This window comes from Sebastes fasciatus, chromosome 4, assembly GCF_043250625.1.
Source record: "Sebastes fasciatus isolate fSebFas1 chromosome 4, fSebFas1.pri, whole genome shotgun sequence".
Taxonomy (NCBI): Eukaryota; Metazoa; Chordata; class Actinopteri; order Perciformes; family Sebastidae; genus Sebastes; species Sebastes fasciatus.
In genome coordinates this window covers 6,203,128-6,225,207 of record NC_133798.1, presented here as the reverse complement: position 1 = coordinate 6,225,207, position 22,080 = coordinate 6,203,128, and the positions used below count along the sequence as shown (strand labels likewise).

Below are 22,080 nucleotides of genomic sequence, written 5' to 3'. Positions count from 1 at the left end.
GTTAGTGCTACATAACGGCAGTGGGGCAAGAAAATGAATGAAAAACATGTGGCATCTTATGAAAATATACAGAGTCATGTTGCATTCACCAAAAAAAAAAACTGAGGTAATTATTTAATACAATTAGGACTTCTGTATCATACCAGCTCATAATTAGCAGATGTGTATCTCATAATCACAAGACAATTATCTCATAATTACAAGGTCCATCGCAATGATGATGTCTTTATATTGTAATTACGTATTATGTTACCTCATAAACAGTAACTCAGTACATTTACTCATGTACAATGTTGAGTTTTTTTTAAATGCCTGCAGTGGTCAAAACATGTTGGCTTTTTTATGATTCCCGCCACATAAAGGCTTTTCAATATTTCCTTCCTTGTTGTTACTTTTTCTAATATTTTGGACCTGACGCGTTTTCGATCTATGGTTGAGTGTACAGAGCAACCAGTCATCTCTCTTTCCTACAATTTTGAGGTACTTGTACTTTACTTGAGTATTTCCATTTTATGCCACTACTCCACTAAATCTCAGAGGTAAATATTGTACTTTTTACTCCACTGCATTCATTTAATACCTTTAGTTCAAAATCTGTTCAACAAATCAATATAGTGCAGCAGGAATGAGTCCTAAACCCAGAAATGAGTTGGCATTTTTTTGCATTTGTTTTATGACCCATACTGCAGCCAGCCACCAGGTTGGCCAATCAATCAAGATGTTTTGGCTTCACTTTCGGGGAGCTGTCATGTCGTCCATCTTTATATACAGTCTATGGTGGGTAGAGGGTGCATGTGTAGGTGCGGCGCTGTCCATAGTACTGAAATGGAGCAGAGTGTTCGATAGACAGGACAAGGTTTCCTAGTTCAGCTTCCGAGCCTGCTTGCTTTTTGTGGTTGTAAGAGAGAGAGAGAGAGAGAGAGAGAGAGAGAGAGAGAGAGAGAGAGAGAGAGAGAGAGAGAGAGAGAGAGAAGAGAGAGCCGAAAGCCGCAAATAGCTGTCTCTAGTGCCATTGCTCATAAATTCAAAATCTGATTAATAAATGTATTCTTTGATTTTGAAACAGCAACCTTATGCTGTTGCTATTTCTGAGGCTATTGCATGGTTAAATCAATGCATTTGTTTTATGGAAAAAACTGACCCGTCGCAATTTTCAACAGCCCCCTCACTCAGTCACTTCACCCTGGGTGTCAGCCTTGAAATTATGCCCCCCCTTGTTCAGATGTGTTCTGCTTCTCCATGTCGCCCACATGATGATCAGCAGTAAAACTGCTCGGTGCCATTGTTTTCCTATGGGGAGTGAGGTCGTGCCCAACAGATGCCACACAAAGTTCAACTTTGACCTTGGTTGCTGCTGACATTTAAAAGCATAACCAATGAAATAACAGCTGTAGTCAGTGACGTAGCCACTTTCCGATGACGTATACCTGTGCTGCCCTTTGCCTATGCAAGTGTCTGCAATATGCTCGGCACCCTACTCGCAGTGAGCGAGATTTCTTATCATCCGAATGCAGCTTTAGTGATAAGAACAAAAATGTTTAAAGCAGTAGTGGGTAATGGAGCAAATATGATTAGAAAAAGTTATTTTTATAAAACGGTCGCTATATCCTGACAGTAGTGCATGAGACAGGTAAGCTGAAAAAAAATCATGTTCCTCTGTGTCCTCCGGTGCTCCTAATGGCATCTGCAAAGATTTCACAGGCAGACCGGAGGAAAACAAGCAGTCAGAGCTGATCTTGAGTCTGCCGTCCAGCTGCCGTCTATGAGAGCCGGCTGTCAATCAATTATGAATCAATATTCTGTTACTGTAATGCCTATTTCTCTCCTCAACTGTTTTCCGATTCATCTTGTAGTGTACTGTTTAGCTGTAAAACGAGAAAGTTTGTGACCCGGCAGCCATGTTGAGATCTGTTGAGGAAATACCAAGCACCGCCCCCCAGCTAGAGCACAGCCAATAGGAACGCTCTCTCTCTGAAATGAACTGTCATTGGTCAAAGTCTCCCATCATGGGCTAGAAAGCCTGAAAACAGAGCCATGAGGAGGTGCAGAAGTCTAGTTTTCTATATATGCTGAAAGGTTATTATGGAATTTTTGCCCAATGATGCCAAAACTATACTGCCTACCCACTTTAAAGGCTTTATTCTGGATTGCTGGTATACATGAGCCTATTATCGTGCTAATAGGAAATAAGTAGCATTGCTTACATATTTCCTACATAAAATATGTATTTGCTCATTATTTGAAAGAAAAAAAATGTTTGATCTCCCCCCCTGACATTTGTGGTATTGATATTTTACGCTACATTATTAATGGTCTGCCATGGTCCCAAGGGGCATGGAACATCATTTATCAGCAGGGAAAAAATGTCAGCTATGGATCACTGTAAACAAAAGGCAAAATGGATGTACAACTCTTCTCCACCAAAACCATCTGCGACAACTTATTTTTCTATCATTGCCAGTTTCTTCGAATAACTCTCCAATGAAAGACTTAAATGAAGATGTGTTGGAGTGAGTTTAAATTCTCAGGGAAACAAAACTAAGTGAAGTGAAGAGCGAGTAGATGGAAAAGGAGTGCACATTCTTATGAAATGTCAAATTGCGCTGTTGAAAAGAGTGAACGATGTGGGCGAGATAAACAGAGAGCTTAAGATTTTATCTTTTCAACATGTTCCTGTACACTTTATAAATTTTTCAGTACTTCTTCGTGACCTCAATCTTCTCTGTTCCCTGAGCAGCAGAGTCTGAGCAAAGCTGAAATAAATTGAACATCACTCGAGATTTAATCAGACACCTTTAGCATACCAGTGTTGACAAGTCCTTCAGCTGCACAGAAACAAGACACTGAGGACGGTGGAGGCTGGCAGCTCTGAAGTGCCGGTGGGTGGATGCAGACTGAGGAGGAGGAGGAGGAATAAAGGGTTGCAAAGAAAGGGAGATGGTGATTGTGGGGTGGTTAGTTTGAAGTGGGAAGGCGTCTGGGTGGAGCGGATCTATAACAAGACCGAATAAACCCTGCTAGAGGCCAGCTTGGACAGTAGTATTGTACGAGGTAAACTGATATAGCTCCATTCTCATAATCATAGCGGGATATTTGTAAAACCATAGAATTAGTGTGACATATTTTGAGTAACAATCGACGCTGCAAAATTTGTATATATGCATAAAAAAGACTATTTCTAGTTGCAACACAATAGTAATTTGCTGTTCATCCAGTCAATGAAAGCTTCTACATCTGCTGTTCTAAAAGCTTGCGGTCTGTCGAGGTTTTTGCCAGGAATAATCCTCTGGCCAACTTTCACATTTCTGTGTTATTTATTTATTTTTGGTATTTAATAGGAGAACAGCTGGCCTTTTTGTGAGTGGACTTTTGCATGTTTTCCCTGTGTCTGCATAAGTGTTCCAGTTGGCTACCAGAGTCCAAAGCCATACAGGTTAGGTGAACTGCTGACTTTAAATTTCACAGTATAGTGTTAAAGGGAAAGTGGGTAGGATTTGGCGGCATTTAGCGGCGAGGCTGCAGATTGCAACCAACTGAAAACCCCTTCCCCAACACCCATCCCTTTCCAAGCATGTTGGAGAACTACGGCGGCCTTCAGGTAACATTAAAACATGAAATGCTCTTACTAGCCAGTTTGACTACTGTAGAAACATGGCGGACTCTGTGGAGAGGACCCGCTCCCTATGTAGATATAAACGGCTCATTCTAAGCTAACGAAAACACGACTCTTATTTTCAGGTGATTATACACTAATAAAAATATAGTTATTAATATTGTATTTAATTTCTGCTAATAGATCCCCCAAAATACTGTCCATTTAATGTGTGAATGGTTGTCTGTAAATATGTGTTAGCCCTGTGATAGAGAGATGATCTGTCCCATGTAGCCTAAACCACCCTGAACAGAATTAAAGTGGCAGTAGGCAGAATTTTTTGTATTCCATAATAACCTTCCAGCATATTGTAATTCAAGTGTTCTGAGAGAAAACTAGACTTCTGCACCTCCTCATGGCTCTGTTTTCAGGCTTTAATAAAATCTAGCCTGTGATGGGAGACTTTGGCCAATCAAGTCATTTCAGAGAGAGTGATCTCATTGGCTGTGCTCCGGCTGGTGGGCGGTGCTTGGTATTTCCTAAACTTATCTCAACATGGCTGCCGGGTCACAAACTTTCTCATTTTACAGCTAAACCGTACACTACAAGATGTTTCTGAAAACATTTGAGGAGAGAAATAGGCATTACAGTAACAGAATATTGATTAATATTTGATCAGCTCTGCCTAGTTTGAACGTTTCATCAGAGTTCGCGATGCTGGCTCTCATAGATGTCAGCTGGACAGCAGACTCCAGATCAGCTCTGATTGGTTGTTTTCCTCCGGTCAGTGAAATCTTGCAGATGCCATTAGGAGCACCGGAGGACACAGAGGAACATGATTTTTTTCAGATTACCTGTCTAATGCACTACTGTCAGGATATAGTGACGTTTTATAAAAATAACTTGTTTTAATCATATTTGCTCCAATCTCTCGCCTACTGCTGCTTTAAGTTGTTATAGAAAACAAGGAAACAAACAGTTGCCTATTTATAAGTGAAGCAGACACGGAGCAACATCTCCACCAACTCCTGGGGGAAATATTTAGCATTACTGGCTAATTGTTCCACTATGTTCACCATCCAGGGGCTATCTTTGTCTGTCTATCACGATTTTTTACTGAAATCAGCTGCCTGCTGCTATTGGAAACTAGGTTGAAGACTGAGACTGAGACTCTATCTGAGCACTATGGTTGACCCTTAAAATCTGCTGAAGAGTTGTATCTTCATATGGTCACAGCTTGCCCACATTACAGTGATGAAGCTGGTGAGTAAAATGTTAAAACTGAGCTGGTCAGTCAAAATACAAATATTAGAATGAGTTTGTGAAAACAAGCAAACAGGAACTTCCCTTTAAAGTATGAGTACTCGCTTAAAGGTTCAGCTTGTAGGTTTCGGCGGCATTTAGCGGCAAGGTTGCGGATTGCAACAAACTGAAACTTCTCCCGTGCATGCCAAGTGTGTAGGACAACTATGGTGGCCGACGTGAAAAACACAAATGCCCTATCTAGAGCCAGTGTTTGGTTTGTCCATTCTGGGCTACTGTAGAAACATGGCGGTGCAACATAGCGGACTCCGTGAAGAGATCTCTCTCCCTATGTAGATATAAACGGCTCATTCTAAGGTAATGAAAACACAATGATTCTTATTTTCAGGTGATTATACACTAAAGAAAACATACTTATTAATATTATATTCCAAGTTCTTCCAATAAATCCCCTCAAATGCTACACACTGTTCCTTTAAGGTAGAGTTAATTTATCTAACTACTGTGATTGTTGTCTGCTCACTAGTTCTTAACTTCCCTGTTTACCTCCACTGACTTCTTCACAGTGACTTAAAAACATGCTCGTTGTGTGACGCTCTCATTCCGTCACATCAACACGCATAATTTGCGATCAATTAATGTCTAACTGTAATGAAGAACAAAGTCAGCATGTACCTCTCTGGTGATTTAGCCATGGTGTTAAAGCACCCCACTGAGGACAGGACTTTTATTTAGACAAATGGAGACTGATTGGCAATAATGGGATGGCTGTTTTGGCTTGGGATCTGTGCGGAGCTCCTAATGAAAAATCCTAAAAGCCACAATAAAGCATTAGTCTAATTAGCTTCACTTTAATACCAAACACAAAGCTCACATTGTAGACTGAAGAACAATAAATACACTTTACAGCAAAGGCCGTACACTTCCCTCCGAAGATTTGGGCACTAATTCAAATTCTCTTAATGGAATGAATGTTTTGGAGAACGGGTGGTGCTAGAAGAGCAGAATAGACTCCAATTTTGTTAAATGCACTCTCAGATGGTACATTCGCTTTTCTAATAATGTTGCATAAGATGTGAGTAAATGGAAATGCGTGAGACTGTGTTGGTTTGCTGATAACAGCTGACCCAGGCGGACACTATAAACCTGTAGTGTATACTTTATTACCTCCGCCAAGGCCGAGGGCCTAGGAAGGAGGTTATGTGCTCACCGGCATTGGTTTGTTGGTTTGTTGGTTTGTTGGTTTGTCCGTTTGGAGGATAACTCCAAAAGTTCACGATGTATTTGAATGACTTTTTTTGGAGGGGTGGGGTGTGGCACAATGAACAATCCGTTAGATTTTGGTGGCGATCCGGATCATGATCTGGCTTCAGGAATCTTTTACATGCAATGTACATGAAACCTGCCTTGGCGGAGGTCTCCGCTCTCCGAGTGCACTTCTAGTTTTCCATATTTCCATACATAATAAAGATCACAGCTTTAGTAATTCATATTTAAAGGAATGGTTTGACATTTTGGGAAATACAGTTATTGCTTTCTTACAGAGATTTAGATGGGAAGATTGATGTATAGGAATATAAATGATAGATATGAAGCTACAGCCAGGAGGTTAGCTTAGCTTAGCATAAAGAAATGAGAGTGCCAACATGTTCAATCCACAAATGTTAGCAGGAGCCTTCTCAGCCTAATTTAATTATGTGTTGGAATTGTAAAAGTAATATTAAAACCCATATTTGTCTCTATTACATGACATTTATACCTTCATTGCTTTTTATTTCTCAGTTTGGGTAAATCTCACCACAAGGATCACCTTATCTTTTCTTTTTTCCCTCATCTCTCCAACTCTGCCCTCATTTTTTCCCCTTTCTGTTGCTCCTTCTCTCCCTCTTCCTTCCCCTCTGCTCTTCTCTCGATCTGTATTAAAATTTCAGGGGCTTATATATGCTTCAATAGGTGTGTGTGCACTCTGAAACTGACAAGAGGCCTGAGGGGATTCTTATGTGTGTTTATCCCCTTAAAACTCCGATGGCCCTATTCTGTCTTTCGGAGGTTGTAGCGGGCTCATGTCATGCTAGCTTGTCGGGAAGATCGCTAAATAACACTACGAGGTTATGCTAAATTTTGGCGGGGAAAAACTGGCATGGCCATTTTCTCGTGGGTTCTATGGGTACCCACGAGTCTCCCCTTTACAGACATGCCCACTTTATGAGAATCACATGCAGTTTCTCGCATGCAGTACAAATGTGTTATTTTCACCAATACTAAAATGGTGTATTTGAATATTTCTGCACACTGGGGTCCCCAAACAGTCTTGGAATTATATAAACAGCCTCATGAAACTTTACAGCCACAAACTAGAGACCTAGAGCATTCAGAGGATGGATGGCTTTACTAGGTAGATTGACAATAAGGGGGTTTCTGAGCAGTTTACACAACACAAGTGCTCGCCATCCAGTCGCCGAAAGAGCAATTCTTGCAGAAATCTCCAAATGTCAAAAGTTTTTGATCCCAAATCACAGCATGGCTTTTTCTATGGTGTTTCTCAAGGTCTTGGTGTCTTAATGTGGTATTTTGGAGGGATTACTGATCATTGTTTATCAATTCCCGAGTGGTAACAAATGGTTAAATTTAGCACCAAATCTGTGTAACAATCAACCCCCAAATTGCTGCAACAACTTATGAGACATAACAGAGCATGGGAATAACAACTCTCATATGATCATGTTCTAAGCCCTGATACAATTTCACAATTTTATTTTGTCAATGGTCTATGCAAAAGATGAAGTATAGATGATGCCAACGGCAATTGGAGTTCTGTGTAGGGACGGAGGAGAGCTTGACTAGAAGCAATTTATGCTGAAATTAACTGCATGTCTTTAAAAATAAAACAGAGTCAGAATGCAGGGTATGAGATGATAAAACTTTGAAAGACTTCCTCTCATTACAGGGGCATTGAGACAGAACTGAGCGGAACTGAAACGAGCTGTGAGGCGATTTCACACTGGAAGCCGACCAAACCAAGCTGAGTTATAAAAGCCTGATTATGAAACCTCCAAGGCTGCTGTAACTAATTACCTTAACTTTACCATCAGGCGAGGAGTGAGCTGAGATTTCACCACGCATTACTTGCATGAGTTTGATCGCTTCACTTGAAAACCGAGCAGCCAAATTGTTGTAATGACAGACAGGCGGCAGAAAGCAGCAGGGCCACTTTATTTCAGTCTTTTCAATGTAAGCTTGGCAGCAATGTAGTGTAGTCAAGAAGGCATTTTATTGCTGCGAATCCTATGTAGCGCTGAAGATCTACTGGCATCTAGATAGAATCCTGACTGTAGCTGACTGGCTGTCACTTCACTGTGTCAGACAAGTTGTTGTTTAAGTCCAATGAATATCTTAATTGTTTGTCAAAGATGCATCCATTTCACTCTGTTCCCATTCGTTACATACTGTATATCACAGAGCTATTTTTAAGTCTTTTGGGCCAGTTAAAGTCAAGTACCAAATCTCGAGTCAATTGAGACAAGTTTGAATAAATTCTCAGGTCAATTGAGATGAGTTTAAGTCAAGACAGAAGTCATTCAAGACAAGTTCAAGTCAAGCTTTGAGCCAATCGAGATAGGTCCAAGTCAAGTATCAAGTCAATCAAGACAACTTTAAGTCATGTCTCAAAGCATCTGAGATGAGCTCAAGCCAAGTTGCAGGTCAGGCGAGATAAGTTCAATTCGAGTCTCAGATCAGTCGATACAAGTCCAAGTTAAGACTTGAGTAAATTGAGACATATCCATGTCCAGTATCAAGTCAAACAAGACAGTTCAAGTCAACTCTTGAGTCAGTTGAGACAAGTCCAAGTCAAGTCTCAAGTCAATCAAAACCAGTTCAATCCAAGACTCAAGTTGTTTTGAGACAAGCTCAAGGCCAAGTTGCAGATCAGGCGAGATAAGTTCAATTCAAGTCCTGGATCAGTTGATATAAGTCCAGGTCAACTCTTGAGTCAGTTGAGACAAGTCCGAGTCAAGGCTTGAGTAATTTGAGACATATCCATATCAAGTCTCAAATCAAACAAGTTCAACAGCAAGTTCGAGTGGAGTCTCAAGTCAATCAAAACAGGTCCAATTTAGTCCAAGCCAAGTCCTAGGTCTTTGAGGGTAAATCCAAGTCAAGGGTTAAGTTGTCGGGACTTACAAGTTGAACTGAAAGACTTACATGTTGTCTCTGAGCGCTGGATGCTAAAATGACATGGTATTCAAACATTTTCCTTTCAATTTTCTTTTTTAATTTTCTCTTTGAAGGTGTGTTAGTTCTTTGTTAACAAGGCCAACAATTCCAGTGACCAATCAAGTCCAATTCAATTCTTCATTTTTGTTTCTTAACCATGACTCAAGTTGAGTCTCAAAATATAACTCTGGAATATCATGTAGGTACTGTAGTATTACAGAGGTGAGCATATTGGACCCTTTAGCTTGGAAACCACAAATGAACTGTATGAGCCCAACTAATTATGCACCCTGGTTCCTAAGTCTTTATTATCAAAAACACAAAACCATTCTGAGTAAATATAAAAGACGAATAGATGGTCCGACAGAGATGAGCTCTGCTGCTAAAAGGAAAAAGGAGACTGTATTTTAGAGCTGAGGCGTGTTGTGTACTGTTACCTTGGCCAGTGTTTGATTCAGTTTTGCATTGAGAGGCTGAAATCCCTTTGGCCCTGAATAAGAAAACAATTTCTGTCAATAAATTGAGTTGACCTCGATAGTGAATAGAGGTCCTTTTTGGTTATTAAAGGTCAGTGGTGGGTTTTGGGAATTCTCCCATTGATTTCCATTCCATCCAATCTAGATTTGAGTGTGTCCCTGTTTTGTAGCCTAATCTGTAGTAATGTGTATTTACACACAGGCAAACACACAAACTCTTCAACCATGCACTTAGTAGTTTGAAATAATTATAAGAGGGGATAAATGTTGAGACTGAAAAGCTTTAATTACAGAGCCAGTGCTGGCTCTCTCTTTAGGGAAACATTTTTTAATTAATATTCTATCTCTGCCTCTCTCTCCCTCTCTCTCTAGTGCATCACTTCCCCACAAGAGACAATGCAGATTTATGTTGCTGACCTGTTGGTGCTCTCCAGGTAAATACATCCATGGGGAAATTATGAGAATGTATGAGCATGCCCCGAGTTAGATCTGCTAGAGACTGAATTCATATAATAAGAACAGCATTTGTATTTCTCATAATTGAAATAAAGTAGTCTGGGAACAATAGCAGTGGATGGCCAGAGGCCGATTTTTGACATCATGGGCAGTATTGTTCTTTGAATCTTTATTCAACTTCTTCTATTTCTTCCGTACTTTTTTTCTTCTGTACATTTTTTGGACTATAACTACTTCTGCATACTTTCAGCTTCAGAAACCATTCAACTATCAAAATATTCAGCTCTGTAAGGACATTAATGCTTACATTCAACTTTTTTCTACCATTTATACTTTTTAAGATATTAAGCTTTTTTGACATTTTTTTTTACAATGTAACTCAGTGGAGAAAATCTTCAAATCCTCTTAAACATACTCCACTTTGGAATGCTACTGCTTCTGCATACTTTCAGCTACAGACACCATTTAAGCTTTAGACGGGTAACAAGAATTTGAACTATTAAACTTACATTCAGATTTTTTATATCTTTTACAGTTTTTGAATGATCACAGTTTAAGTTTTATGCTGTTTTCAGATTTGTTCTGAGTTTTTAATGGGTGTGAATTGGACGGAATGTTCAGAGCTAGAGTGAGTCACATCAGAGCTATAGAGTGTAGAGGACCTTTTTTAATCTTCTGAAACCTTTCTGAACAAATTGCTCCCACACCTACAATTTTCACTCTTCATACATAACATTTAGGTCAAATTGTAGGAAATTTTGTGCCATTCCATTTTATGGACTAAAATACACATTTGACTCTAGGATCCCCAAAGTTAGAGTTAGTCCAACAAACCGCTCCATCAAAAGCAATGTTAAATGTCAGACAGAAAGCAGACAAAGGGACTTTTCTAGCCTGCTCCCATGATCACAGTTTTCACTCTACACACGTAAAAACAACATCAATCCATTCGGCAGTCTCTTCTCTCTGATGATAATAATATTTTGTTGATTTGACGTTTTTTGACTAGGAAGCAGGGATTGACAGGTGGATTTGTAAAAAAACAACTGTCTGTCAGTTTAGATTTGGTCTGCCCCTCCCCTCTGCACTCCTGACTGACCCAATCACCATGGCAACCAGTGACACACACACACACGCACACACACTGCTTGTGTGTGTGCGTTTGGCCTATAAATCTCCAATATTGTTGCTCCTCTCATGTCCTCTCAAATGTCAGCATTTTAAAGAGTATGTAAACATTATATATCAGCGTCTTCTGCTATAGTGCTGCTGCTGCTGATACTGTTGCTACTACTTTGACTACAACTACTGATGCTGATGCTGCTACTACTACTACTACTACTAATACTACTACTACTACTACTACTACTACTACTACTACTACTACTACTAATACTACTACTACTACTACTACTACTACTACTACTACTACTACTACTACTACTACTACTACTACTAGTCTAACGATTAGAAAGGTTTAGTCAAACCCAAATACTACTCTCTCTCTGTCCGTCTGTCTCTCCCTCTCTCTCTGTCTTTCTCTCTCTCTCTCTCTGTCTGTCCGTCTCTGTGTCTCTCTTTTTTTAATTCATTTTCTAATTTGGTATAAAATTACGTTAATTGTAATAATAAACATAAAGCATGTGCTCGATACCCTGTCAATGTAATATATCGCGAGAGAAATTAGAACATTGTTAGACCAACCCTACTGCCAGATAAAAACATCAATATTGATTGATTATGCAAAACCCTAAATAATGTTCAATAATGTAATGACAATGCATTTTCTACATGTAGGCCATTGGTTACTTACATATGATCACAATTATGGGAAAGGTTAAAATATGGTTATGGAAACTAAAGCACAAGGTCAGGGAAAGGTCATGGTTACAGTTAACAATCTTGAGGTGTGCAACCGGAGGTTTTAGGATTAGAGTGTGTTTGAAGTAAATACATAGAAGAACTTAGTGGTAAGCATGAACATTCATAGCTATAATTGCTGAACAGAAAAAGAAAAAAGAACAGAAACCAACAGAAAACCCATGGAAGATGATTACAGTACCGCCCACAATGTATTTAACTGACAAGTGATGTCTGGGAAAGTGCAAAAGCACCATTGTAATGAGTTCACACAACACAAATTTGAAAAAGGAAAGAATTTCAAGGATCATTTCTTTAACAATGATTTTTTGACTGAGCATCCTTGTTTGTGTTTGATATGAAAGAACAAACACAGTATCTGGTAGCTGTGAAGGGAAACGCAGCATGAACATCAGGTACATCAAATGGACTGCATCTAATGAGATGCATCCCAGCTGGCAGCGAAGTGAGCCGGAGTGCCGAGTAGTAATGAGCGAGAATGACCAAAGGTTCATGGAGGGGACGTGAGGATCACGACAAGATACTGCCTTGGAAGGCTGCCAAGAAGTGTCGAGGATGGAGAGGGGGCAAGGAATGAACAGCGGGCACATCAAAGCCTACAGCTGGCTGGGAGACATGGTTATAAAGAAGGGCTAGCGAAAGCCAAATGCTGAACGTTGTTCCATTGATGAGAACAGAAACACGTAGTCGGAACAGAGTATACAGTAGTAAGGAATAAACAGTGCATGTCTAAAAGCTCCTTCAATATTGATGGTTGAGGCAACCCATTCTCACTCCCCCTTGTTGTGTTTGTTTACTAAAAGATTCATGTGTTTTTTTGGGGTGACGACAAGATGAGATGGGTTTCTGCCAGCTAGTGTATTGGCAGACATTGCAAGACCGACGGCCCGTAACGTTAACAAGTGAGAGAGAGAGGGAGCATGTGATGCTACAACTCCTCAACACCTCAAAACTAGACTTCTGCACCTCCTCATGGCTCTGTTTTCAGGCTTTAGAAAATCTATCCCATGACAGGAGACTTTGGCAAATCACAGGTCATTTCAGAGAAAGAGCGTTCCTATTGGCTGTGCTCCAGTCATGTGTGTACTTGGTATTTCCTCAACAGATCTAAACCAGGCTGCTGGGTCACAAACTTTCTCATTTATCAGCTAAACCGTGCACTACAAGATGATTCTGAAAACATTTGAGGAGAGAAATAGACATTACAGTAACATAATAATGATTCATATTTGATCAGCGCTGCCTAGTTTGACCGTTTGGTCGGAGTTCGCGAGTGATTGACAGCCGGCTTTCATAGCTGGACGGCAGACTCCAGATCAGCTCTTACTGCTTGTTTTTCCTCCGGTCTGTGAAATCTTGCAGATGCCATTAGGAGCACCGGAGGACAAAGAGGAAGATGATTTTTTTGAGATTACCTGTCTCATGCACTGCTGTCACGATATAGTGACCGTTTTATAAAAATAACTTTTAATCATATTTTGCTGCATTTCTACCCACTGCTGCTTTAAAACTCACAATGAATTGTTTCTAGATGTTCGACAAATGTGTCCATTTTTGTGCTATTTAACTCACAGTACAGTGTTAGGGTTTGCAGTATTAAACAAACCATGGGAAGCTGATTATGAAGAAGGAAGGGAAGAAGATTTACAGCAAAGGGGGCAGACATGTCAGTCATGCTGGTTTGGGAGACACGTGGGTCTATCTGCCGTCTAAATAAGCATTTCCTGGTGGAGAATCGTTTTGTTTAACATTGTTTGCTTTCCTTCTCTGTCAGTTTGGCAGTATAAGCAGCTTGCATTAAGACATGTACCTGCCAGCTGGTTGACAGCCAGCTTGTCAGGGGGACCTGGAATGACCTCATATACAAGCAGGTGGTGAAACAGGGATGTAAGGCCAGTTTGTAAGCTGCAGTGACAGCCAGCAGGCAGCAGGGCAAACAGGGGGAGACCGTCAGCATGCAAGCTGTGATGATGATGGAGTGAGTCTTCATTTGATCTGGTTCTGTATATGTAAGGGCATGTATGGACACACATAGCAGGTACCCGGCATCAGCATCGGGTCACATAAAGCGGATCCGTCCCAGCAGGAACTGGATCCGATCCAGACTCGCATCCTGACAGCCACAGTACGTGGCTGATTAATGAACACACACACACACACACACACACACACACAACCGTGGCTCCCTTCATCACTGATTCATTGCACATTGTGTTCAGCAGCTTTACACTGTGTGCTACTGTTTTTTTTCGTCTCCAAGGACAACTCTCTGTGTTGTCTTATTATAAAAAGGACTGCACTTCAAAAGAAGCATGAATGAAACTCAAACAGGTAAAAGTACACTGGTTGCCATCCACACACTCTGCATGTGGCCCACATTAGTGCACTGGCGGCTCATAAATGTCATAAACCCATCCTGCTTCTCAAAGCTGCAGTAGGCAGAAAGTTTTTGGCATCATTGGGCAAAATTCCATAATAACCTTTCAGCATATTGTAATTCAAGTGTTCTGAGAGAAAACTAGACTTCTGCACCTCCTCATGGCTCTGTTTTCAGGCTTTGGAAAATCTATCCCGTGACGGGAGACTTTGGCGAATTACAGGTAATTTCGGAGAGAGAGCGTTCCTATTGGCTGTGCTCCGGCTGGTGGGCGGTGCTTGGTAATGATATTTGCTCCATTTCTACCCACTGCAGCTTTAAGCTAGTAGAGTATAACCAGTGCTCCACTATGCATTAAGACTACATCATGTCTTATCACATGCGAGCCGTCGTCCTGCTGAAAGTGCCTAATGGCCTCCACACTGTATAAGTTATGAATGTAGACGATGTATGATGTAGACATCAGAAGCAATGGGAGACATGACAGGATGTCCCTCAGTTACTGTTGGGAGGTGGAGCTACTGGAACAACTCTTAAGTCTCCACATTTGTGTGCAAGACTGTTTAGTGCCTCCAAGTATAAAGACAGTCACAACTGGAACAACAAATATTAAGAAAAGCAAAATCTCCCACTACTGTACAGACACTACATCACAATACTGACCTGGGTACAGTGAACCACACCCACCAGGCATGCAACCGAGAGAATCGATCAACTTACTCAAAATGATTGTAAATAAACCTGGGGTAAGCCAATACAAAGGATTATGGTATCGTAACAAATTTTGAATAAATATAGAGATTTACATTTATTTTGGGATGTAAAGTGGTTTATATCAGACATTTTTATTTAAGAGATATCTTGATATGAAGAAAAATGTTTATTTCAAAATATGTTTTTAGCTACGCTGGCGGCATGGCTCTATGGATGGCAGTGTTGGTCTGTCAGTCCAACACTTTGGTCTAGACTCAAATGTCTCAACAACTGGAAAGTGAGTTTATCTAGTCTTTTGGCACATGGGACTACTGTTTTTTGCAATATACTCCATTATATTTTATTATTGTATTATGTGTATAATGAAGCATATATATATATATTTATTTCAAAGTTGTACTGTTAGATACTTGCCCAAAGTATCTGTACTAAATTTCAAGACATTTACTAATCAGAACAAACATGGCATTTTTTCTGATCATACTAAATAATGTCTTTGGGCACAAATGGGTGTGGAAAACATTTTATTTGCTAAACAGTAGTTTGTTAGCATTGTCATTGTGAGCAAGTTACCATGCTGACGTTCAAAGCATCACCGTGCTCCTTCATTCTTGCTGCTATGTGCATAGTAAAAGATGCAATTGTAATGTTGATAGATAGTTTCGGTCATTTATCAAGCAAAAATGGCAAACCTTTTGCTGTTTCTAGCTTCTAAAATGTGAGGATTTGCGGCTTGTAAATTGAAAGTCTGTCAGTTAGACAAAACATGGCAATTTGAAGGCGTCACCTTGGGCTCTGGGAAGTTGTGATGGACATTTTTCACTATTTTTTTTATACATTTTATCAGCTGAATAATTAATCAACCAATCTCACAAATAAAAAAATAATCAAGAGAATCATCAATAATAAAAATGATCATTAGATGAATCACAGAATACTTATTTAAACATAATCTGCCGTTCTTTGATAGACTGAATTGAATTTTGAGTGGACCAACACCTCTAGGTGTACAACTGTGAAAATACACAAGAGAATGGAGAACCTGGGGCAGTGTAAAGTGAGAGACTATAGACTCACTCAAGTCTTGTCCATACCCAACAGTCTTCTGGCAGCTTGCATCCAAATGTCACAGCTTTAAAAAAATATATAATTACGTCTGGATAATTGAACATTTAACCTGAGCTTTTCAGTTGCAAATTGTCCTATAAGCCATGTTATTGTTTTTACCACCAATGTGTTTCCAATGCAATACATAAACACATATGTGGAATTATGCTAATTTCTTAAAGGTCCCATTTTGTAAACAGTGAGATTGTCATGTCTTTTATATTATAAGGCAGGTTTAAGTGCTTTATAAATCCTGTTAAACTATCAAAACGCTCAATATACGGAGAAACACACACAGACCGTATTCAGAAATTGTGTGTTTGAAACAAGCCGTTAGGATTTTTGTCCATTTGTGATGTCACAAATATACAATATTTAGACAATTTCACGGTTTTAAACGTCAACATTCTAAATGTGTCCCAGTTTATTTCCTGTTGCAGTGTATGTAAATAACATCAGCTGACAGGAAGTAAACGTGTACCCAAACTGTTGCCTAGCAACGCAATTCCGTTGCAATTCCCTTGAAATGCACTAAAACAGAGCGTTTCAGACAGAGGGTAAATACAGGCATATTCAGGCTGACAGTACGAGGAAGATAAAGTTTTTTTTTAACATTACAGCATGTAAACATGTTCTAGTAGAAACACAAAATACAAGTCTGAACCTGAAAATGAGCACAATATGGGACCTTTAACAAACATGGAACGCTGCAGACCTTAAAAATGACAACATGTATTTTTTTTTGCTTTTTGCACGCAGCAGTGGGACATGTTGAAAGGTTGAGAGTGTTCTGTAATTACTGTGGTGCGTGCTCTCACCACAATGACAGATGCGTAATGTGTGAATAGATGTGGGTGTAAATAAGTGTATTTACCAAGTACTGTCTGCAATCTGCGGCCTGTCCATCACTGCAACATTGTGGTAATAGTGCGTCAAACATGTGCCGAGTGGCGTTATTTACATGAGGGCATCAAACGGGCTAAGGGTAAATAGAGCAGATGGATACCGGTGTATCAAAGTTCTTATAAGCCGGAAGAAAATATTTTGCATCACGATGCCTTCGCCATACTACGGAGATCTACGCTAATTAATGCAGACAGCTGGCAGGTCATTTAAACTCCGACTCACCGCCCCTCTTTCACGCTCTCTTTCACACTCGCACTCTCTTTCACAAATGTAGAATAAGTTCATTTAGTATAAATAGACTTAATGGGCAGATTCAATTATCAACTCGCCAAAGTTACAGATAGCGTCATCGGAGATGACAGGATTAGCTTACGGGCCGAAACGGCACCAAGCAGCGATCAGAGCTTAGACACATTTTTGCTGCAGGGAAAGCATCAAATTAGGTCCACAGTGACATTTAGTTCTAATTCAGCTCAGTTTGAAATGAAAAGAGGAAAAAAAACAATCTTTTCCCTGTTACATCCACAATGTGAATAGAAAAAACATTCCATGAAAACAGTGAGGAGACAATTCAAGTTGTCTAATTCTTTGGACTCATATCATTGTCCTGCGGTCTTGTCAAAGTCTACAAAAAGTAGCCCTGTCTAAATATAGACTAGGACATTTCTTAAACTGGTCTCTCCACTGACCTTTCAGCGACAACAACTCTGAAAATACTTTGTGAAACCATGACAAGATGACAAGATGACAAAAAGGTTGGTCTGTTTCATACTGTATAATGAAGTTGCTGGAGCAGTATTTTTTTTTTCATGTAGGTAGAATTTGATTGGACATATTACAGAGCTTTAGGACACCTGCTGTACTGACAGGAAAAAAAATCTTTTATTGTTTTCCTGATTGTTTGGTGGTAATTCTTTAAAGGGATAGTTCAACATTTTGGGAAATGCAAATACAATTTCTTGCCAAGAGTTCTCTCAAATCTGACCATTGAATATGAGTCTGAATCCAGGAGATGGTTAGCTTAGCTTAGCATACAAACTGGAAGCAGGGGGAAACTGCTAGCCTGGCTCTGTCAAAAGGCACAGCCTATAGGAACGCTCAATAGGAACGCTCTTTCTGAAATGACCTGTGATTGGTCAAAGTCTCCCGTCACTGGCTAGATTTTCTAAAGCCTGAAAACAGAGCCATGAGGAGGAGCAGAAGTCTAGTTTTCTCTCAGAACACTTGAATTACAATATGCTGAAAGGTTATTATGAAATGTTTGCCCAATCCTGCCAAAAATGTACTGCCTCCTGCCACTTTAATTTGTACAAAAAAGGGTAAAAATGACAAGTTTTAGTGGGGTTATGTGCTAGACTAGTTCTTGGCCAGGCACAGTGACTTCTGGGAGTTTTGTTGTCACTGTGAGGTTGCCCCAACAAGTTGTACGGCACAGGGCCAGGGTAGTTGTTTGCCCGATTCCAGTTCTTATACTGAGCTAAGATAACCATCCTCTGGCTCTAATTCCATAGTGAATGGACAATTATGAGAGGGGTATCATTATTCTCATCCAACTCTTTGCAAGAAGTCAAATTAAAATAAAGTGTCAAACTATTCCTTATATGACTGGAATTTGCATTGTGCATCTGTACGGTAAAAACAAGAAGAACAGGAGGTGGAGAAAGTAAAGTCAAATTTCTGACCTTGGCAAACAGTGCCCCCTTGGCTGCTAGTGCGTCCTCCCCTCTCCCGTTGGGGTAGCACTCGTACCGTGCATCCAGGATTGGGTAGCGGCTGGCCAACATCAGCCCGCTGTTCAGGAATTTGAACCTTGAGCAGCAGCCTTTCCACCCGTACCGGCCGACATCGCTCAGCACGTAGGGGAAGTAGCGATGCAACTGCCGCCGCAGTCTAGTCGTCGATCCGTGGTCAAACACTTCCTGTAGAGCCAAGAAATCCAAGTTGGCAGGGAAAAAGGCAGAGATCTCGTGGTCGAATGTTTCATCTCCGTGGCGGCGTTTTCGTCCGGGGCGCTTGAAGATTGACATACGAGGGACGTGAGAGAGAGTATTGTTGGAGGAAATGCCTACGCCACCATCGCCACTATGGTAACGAGCGAGGGATTCCCTGGAGGCAGTCATGCTGCCCGTATCTCCCCCTGCCTGGTCGCCATGCCGATGGTTCCCTGTTTCGGTCTCCTCCTCCTGTGGGTCCGGCTCTGGGGCGCTGATGCTGATTTGAACCCCTGAGGTGTGAAGTGGGCAGTCTGAGGAGAGTTTTGTCTGGGTCCCTTCCCCGTGCATGGGACAGTCATGATGGCCTTGGCCACTCGGAGCCCCCGCAGAATGCAAGGGGCAGTCTGAAGCCTCCCCTGAGGTGTGAACGGGACAGTCTGAGCTGCTGTCAGTCCCTGCAGGGTGGAGGGGACAGTCCGCTGTCATGTCTCCTCCATCTGGGTGAAGGGGGCATTCAGAGGAACCCTTGTCTTTTGCAGGGGGGTGAACGGGGCAGTCGGTGGCACCTGAGGGGTGAATTGGGCACTCGGTGAGGGGCTCGGTTTCATTGTCGGCTGGGCTGTTGGTGTTGTGTGTTTGGTCTGGACGCTGGTCCAGAGAGGATGTACGGCGGAAACCTGTGGCAAGACTGCTGAAGGATGCCGCACTGATGAATGGAACAGAAAGAAAGAAAGAAAGAAAGAAAGAAAGAAAGAAACTAGTACTCAAAATGTATTTGTTTGATTGATATTAATGACACAAGTAAATGCTTATACTGCTAAGACATAAGCAGAAGGAGCCCAGGAGCAAGCTCTCCTCACCTGATGGAAGTGTTGGTAGGTGAGTCGATGTAGATTTTAATCTGAGGCCGACTGGCACCGTTGCGGATCCTCTTCCCCACCTCCCGGGCTCTCCTGTGTGTGTCTGACAGGTTGTTGAACCTGGCCAGGGAGTCGGGCAGCAGGCATACATTGGCACTGCAGAAACAGAAGCTTCTGCCTTGTGGCCTCCATTCCCCAATGCCAACACCTCCTGGCCCGGCCTGGCCCTGCTCGGCCTGGTGTTTGTCTGGTCTGCACAAGGATAGCAACAAATAGTAAGTCAAACAGAAGCTCTGGAGCACACAAAAAGCCCTCCGTAATGTATGGAAAGATTGATTTTAGGAAATACGGTTATTCACTTTCTGGTTGAAAGTTAGATGAGAAGAGCAATACCACTCTCATGATTTATATATATATATATATATATATATCTTCATATCCTTTTCTGTTGTTGTATGGTGTCCATTTAACCAACATTTTATTTTCATTTCATTATGTTTTTCTACCCATATCTGAGTCTATCCTCCTCGACTGACTCGCCCCATAAGGATCACTGCTCTTTGATCGTATATTATGGAAAAAGGTGGTACTGTAGGCTACCTTTAACATGCAATAAACCATTCCCACATTAGTGTTGGGGCAGCAGTATAGTCAAAGAAACACATTTACTAAAGGGAACTATCACATTTAAAATCGTGTGTCACTAGGAAATCTGAGTTACTGTGAGATATTGCTGCTCTTCCACAGCAAACAGAGCTAAATACAGCATTTCAAAGTTGGTGGTTATGGTGGGTAGCCATTTGGGTGTGTGTTTGGATAACCAAACACCCGCTGAGAACTGATTGAGCCTGGCAGCTGGAAGCCAGACCAGAGAGCAAACTATTTACAGTAGATAATGACTCCATTTTCTGCCTCTTGAAATCTCCAAACCTTGGGAACAACTGGCACTGTAGATATAAAATGAAGCGTGACTCTGCAACTAAATGGCCTATTTTTCACCTCGAATAGATTCGGAAACCAATTTTGATGCATAGTTTAGGAGAACATTGGCAATAAAATGGTCTGTTTCCAGAACAGCCAGTTTGAAAGTCAGAAGGAAAGACCAATTAGAGACCATCCAACTACACACCAGCCACAACGCCAAATCGGGCCAATGGCCTCACCACTTTATGCGACAGCGACGCTGGTATTGTTTTCACCTTGTGAGTCTGTGTGTGAGTCATTGTGGCAAAATGTGGTCCCTGGGACACCTACTGTAGTGGGAACTACCACAGAAGAGGCCTTGAATGCTTTGCGAGGTGTTTATATTTCTGTCTGTCTGTGGACAGATGTTGTCACCACGCTAGAGTCACGAAACTTTACAGGCGTGTAGTTGAAAAGTTCAAAATAAAGGCTGAGTTCAAAGATGGGCGTGGTCCGAGCAAAGGGGGGAAGTGGCCACTGACACCCCACAATTTACCCCCCCAATCTACGCTCCAACGCCTGATTTGGCATCACAAAACTTCACAGATGTGTAGTTGAGATCAAAATGAAGGCAGAGTGCAAAGAGTTCATCCACTGACAATGTATTTCAACTTGTTCATGGTGATGTTTAAAAACAAATTATTAGTATATACAGTAAACTAGGAAAATAGTTGAGAACATTATGAGCCCTTTACTTCTGGAACCCTGTACCCCTGAAGTACCGTAATTTCCGGACTATAAGCCGCGACTTTTGTCACACGCTTTCAACCCTGCGGCTTATGCAATGATGCGGCCAATTTATAAATTTTTCTAACGGCCGCCAGTCACATTAGTGTGAATCGTGCATTTAAAGTGGCACTCCGAGTTGAATGGGAGGCTTGGATGACCAGCGGCGAGAAATCGTTTACCAAAACTGGCCGCATGCGAAGAGCAACTTTTGCACAAGTCTGCCAGTGGATCCTGTCAGCGTGGAGCAGTGTGAAAAAATCCACCATCACCAACGGGTTTCGAAAAGCCGGTCTGCTGCGTGACGGAGAGGACAGCACAAGCTCAGGAGTGAATTTGCCTCAGGATGAGAGTGACACTGAAAGCGACAACGAAAGAGAGACTGAGAAAGTGTGTGGCGAAGTATATCTGAGGCTATTCAAATCCGACACTGAGGAGGAAGACTTCCATGGTTTCAGTGCACAGGAGGAAGATGAAGACGGCTAACAGTGACTTTTATGTTTTTTTAACCAGCCCTGTTAGTGCTGTGTTACTGCCGTGTTGCTGCTGTGTTGCTGCCACGTTACAGGCACTGTTTGGAAAGAAAAGTTAAGGTATGTTATTAAAACTT

General features: G+C 41.2%; 1 protein-coding gene and 1 long non-coding RNA gene across 3 annotated transcripts in view; one reads left to right on the top strand and one right to left on the bottom strand.

Moving 5' to 3' along the window:
• Nucleotides 1–22,080, top strand: part of LOC141765594 (uncharacterized) — a 371,017-nt gene that overhangs the window by 70,635 nt on the left and 278,302 nt on the right. The window lies entirely within an intron of this gene.
• smpd3 (sphingomyelin phosphodiesterase 3) overlaps nucleotides 1–22,080 on the bottom strand; it is an 80,050-nt gene that overhangs the window by 23,384 nt on the left and 34,586 nt on the right. For both annotated transcript variants that reach the window (XM_074631648.1, XM_074631649.1), the window contains 2 exons: nucleotides 19,782–20,033; nucleotides 18,670–19,627 (listed from right to left, as the gene is read on the bottom strand). In XM_074631648.1, coding sequence (XP_074487749.1) covers nucleotides 18,670–19,627; nucleotides 19,782–20,033 — 1,210 coding nt within the window. The remainder of the gene's footprint in view (nucleotides 1–18,669; nucleotides 19,628–19,781; nucleotides 20,034–22,080) is intronic.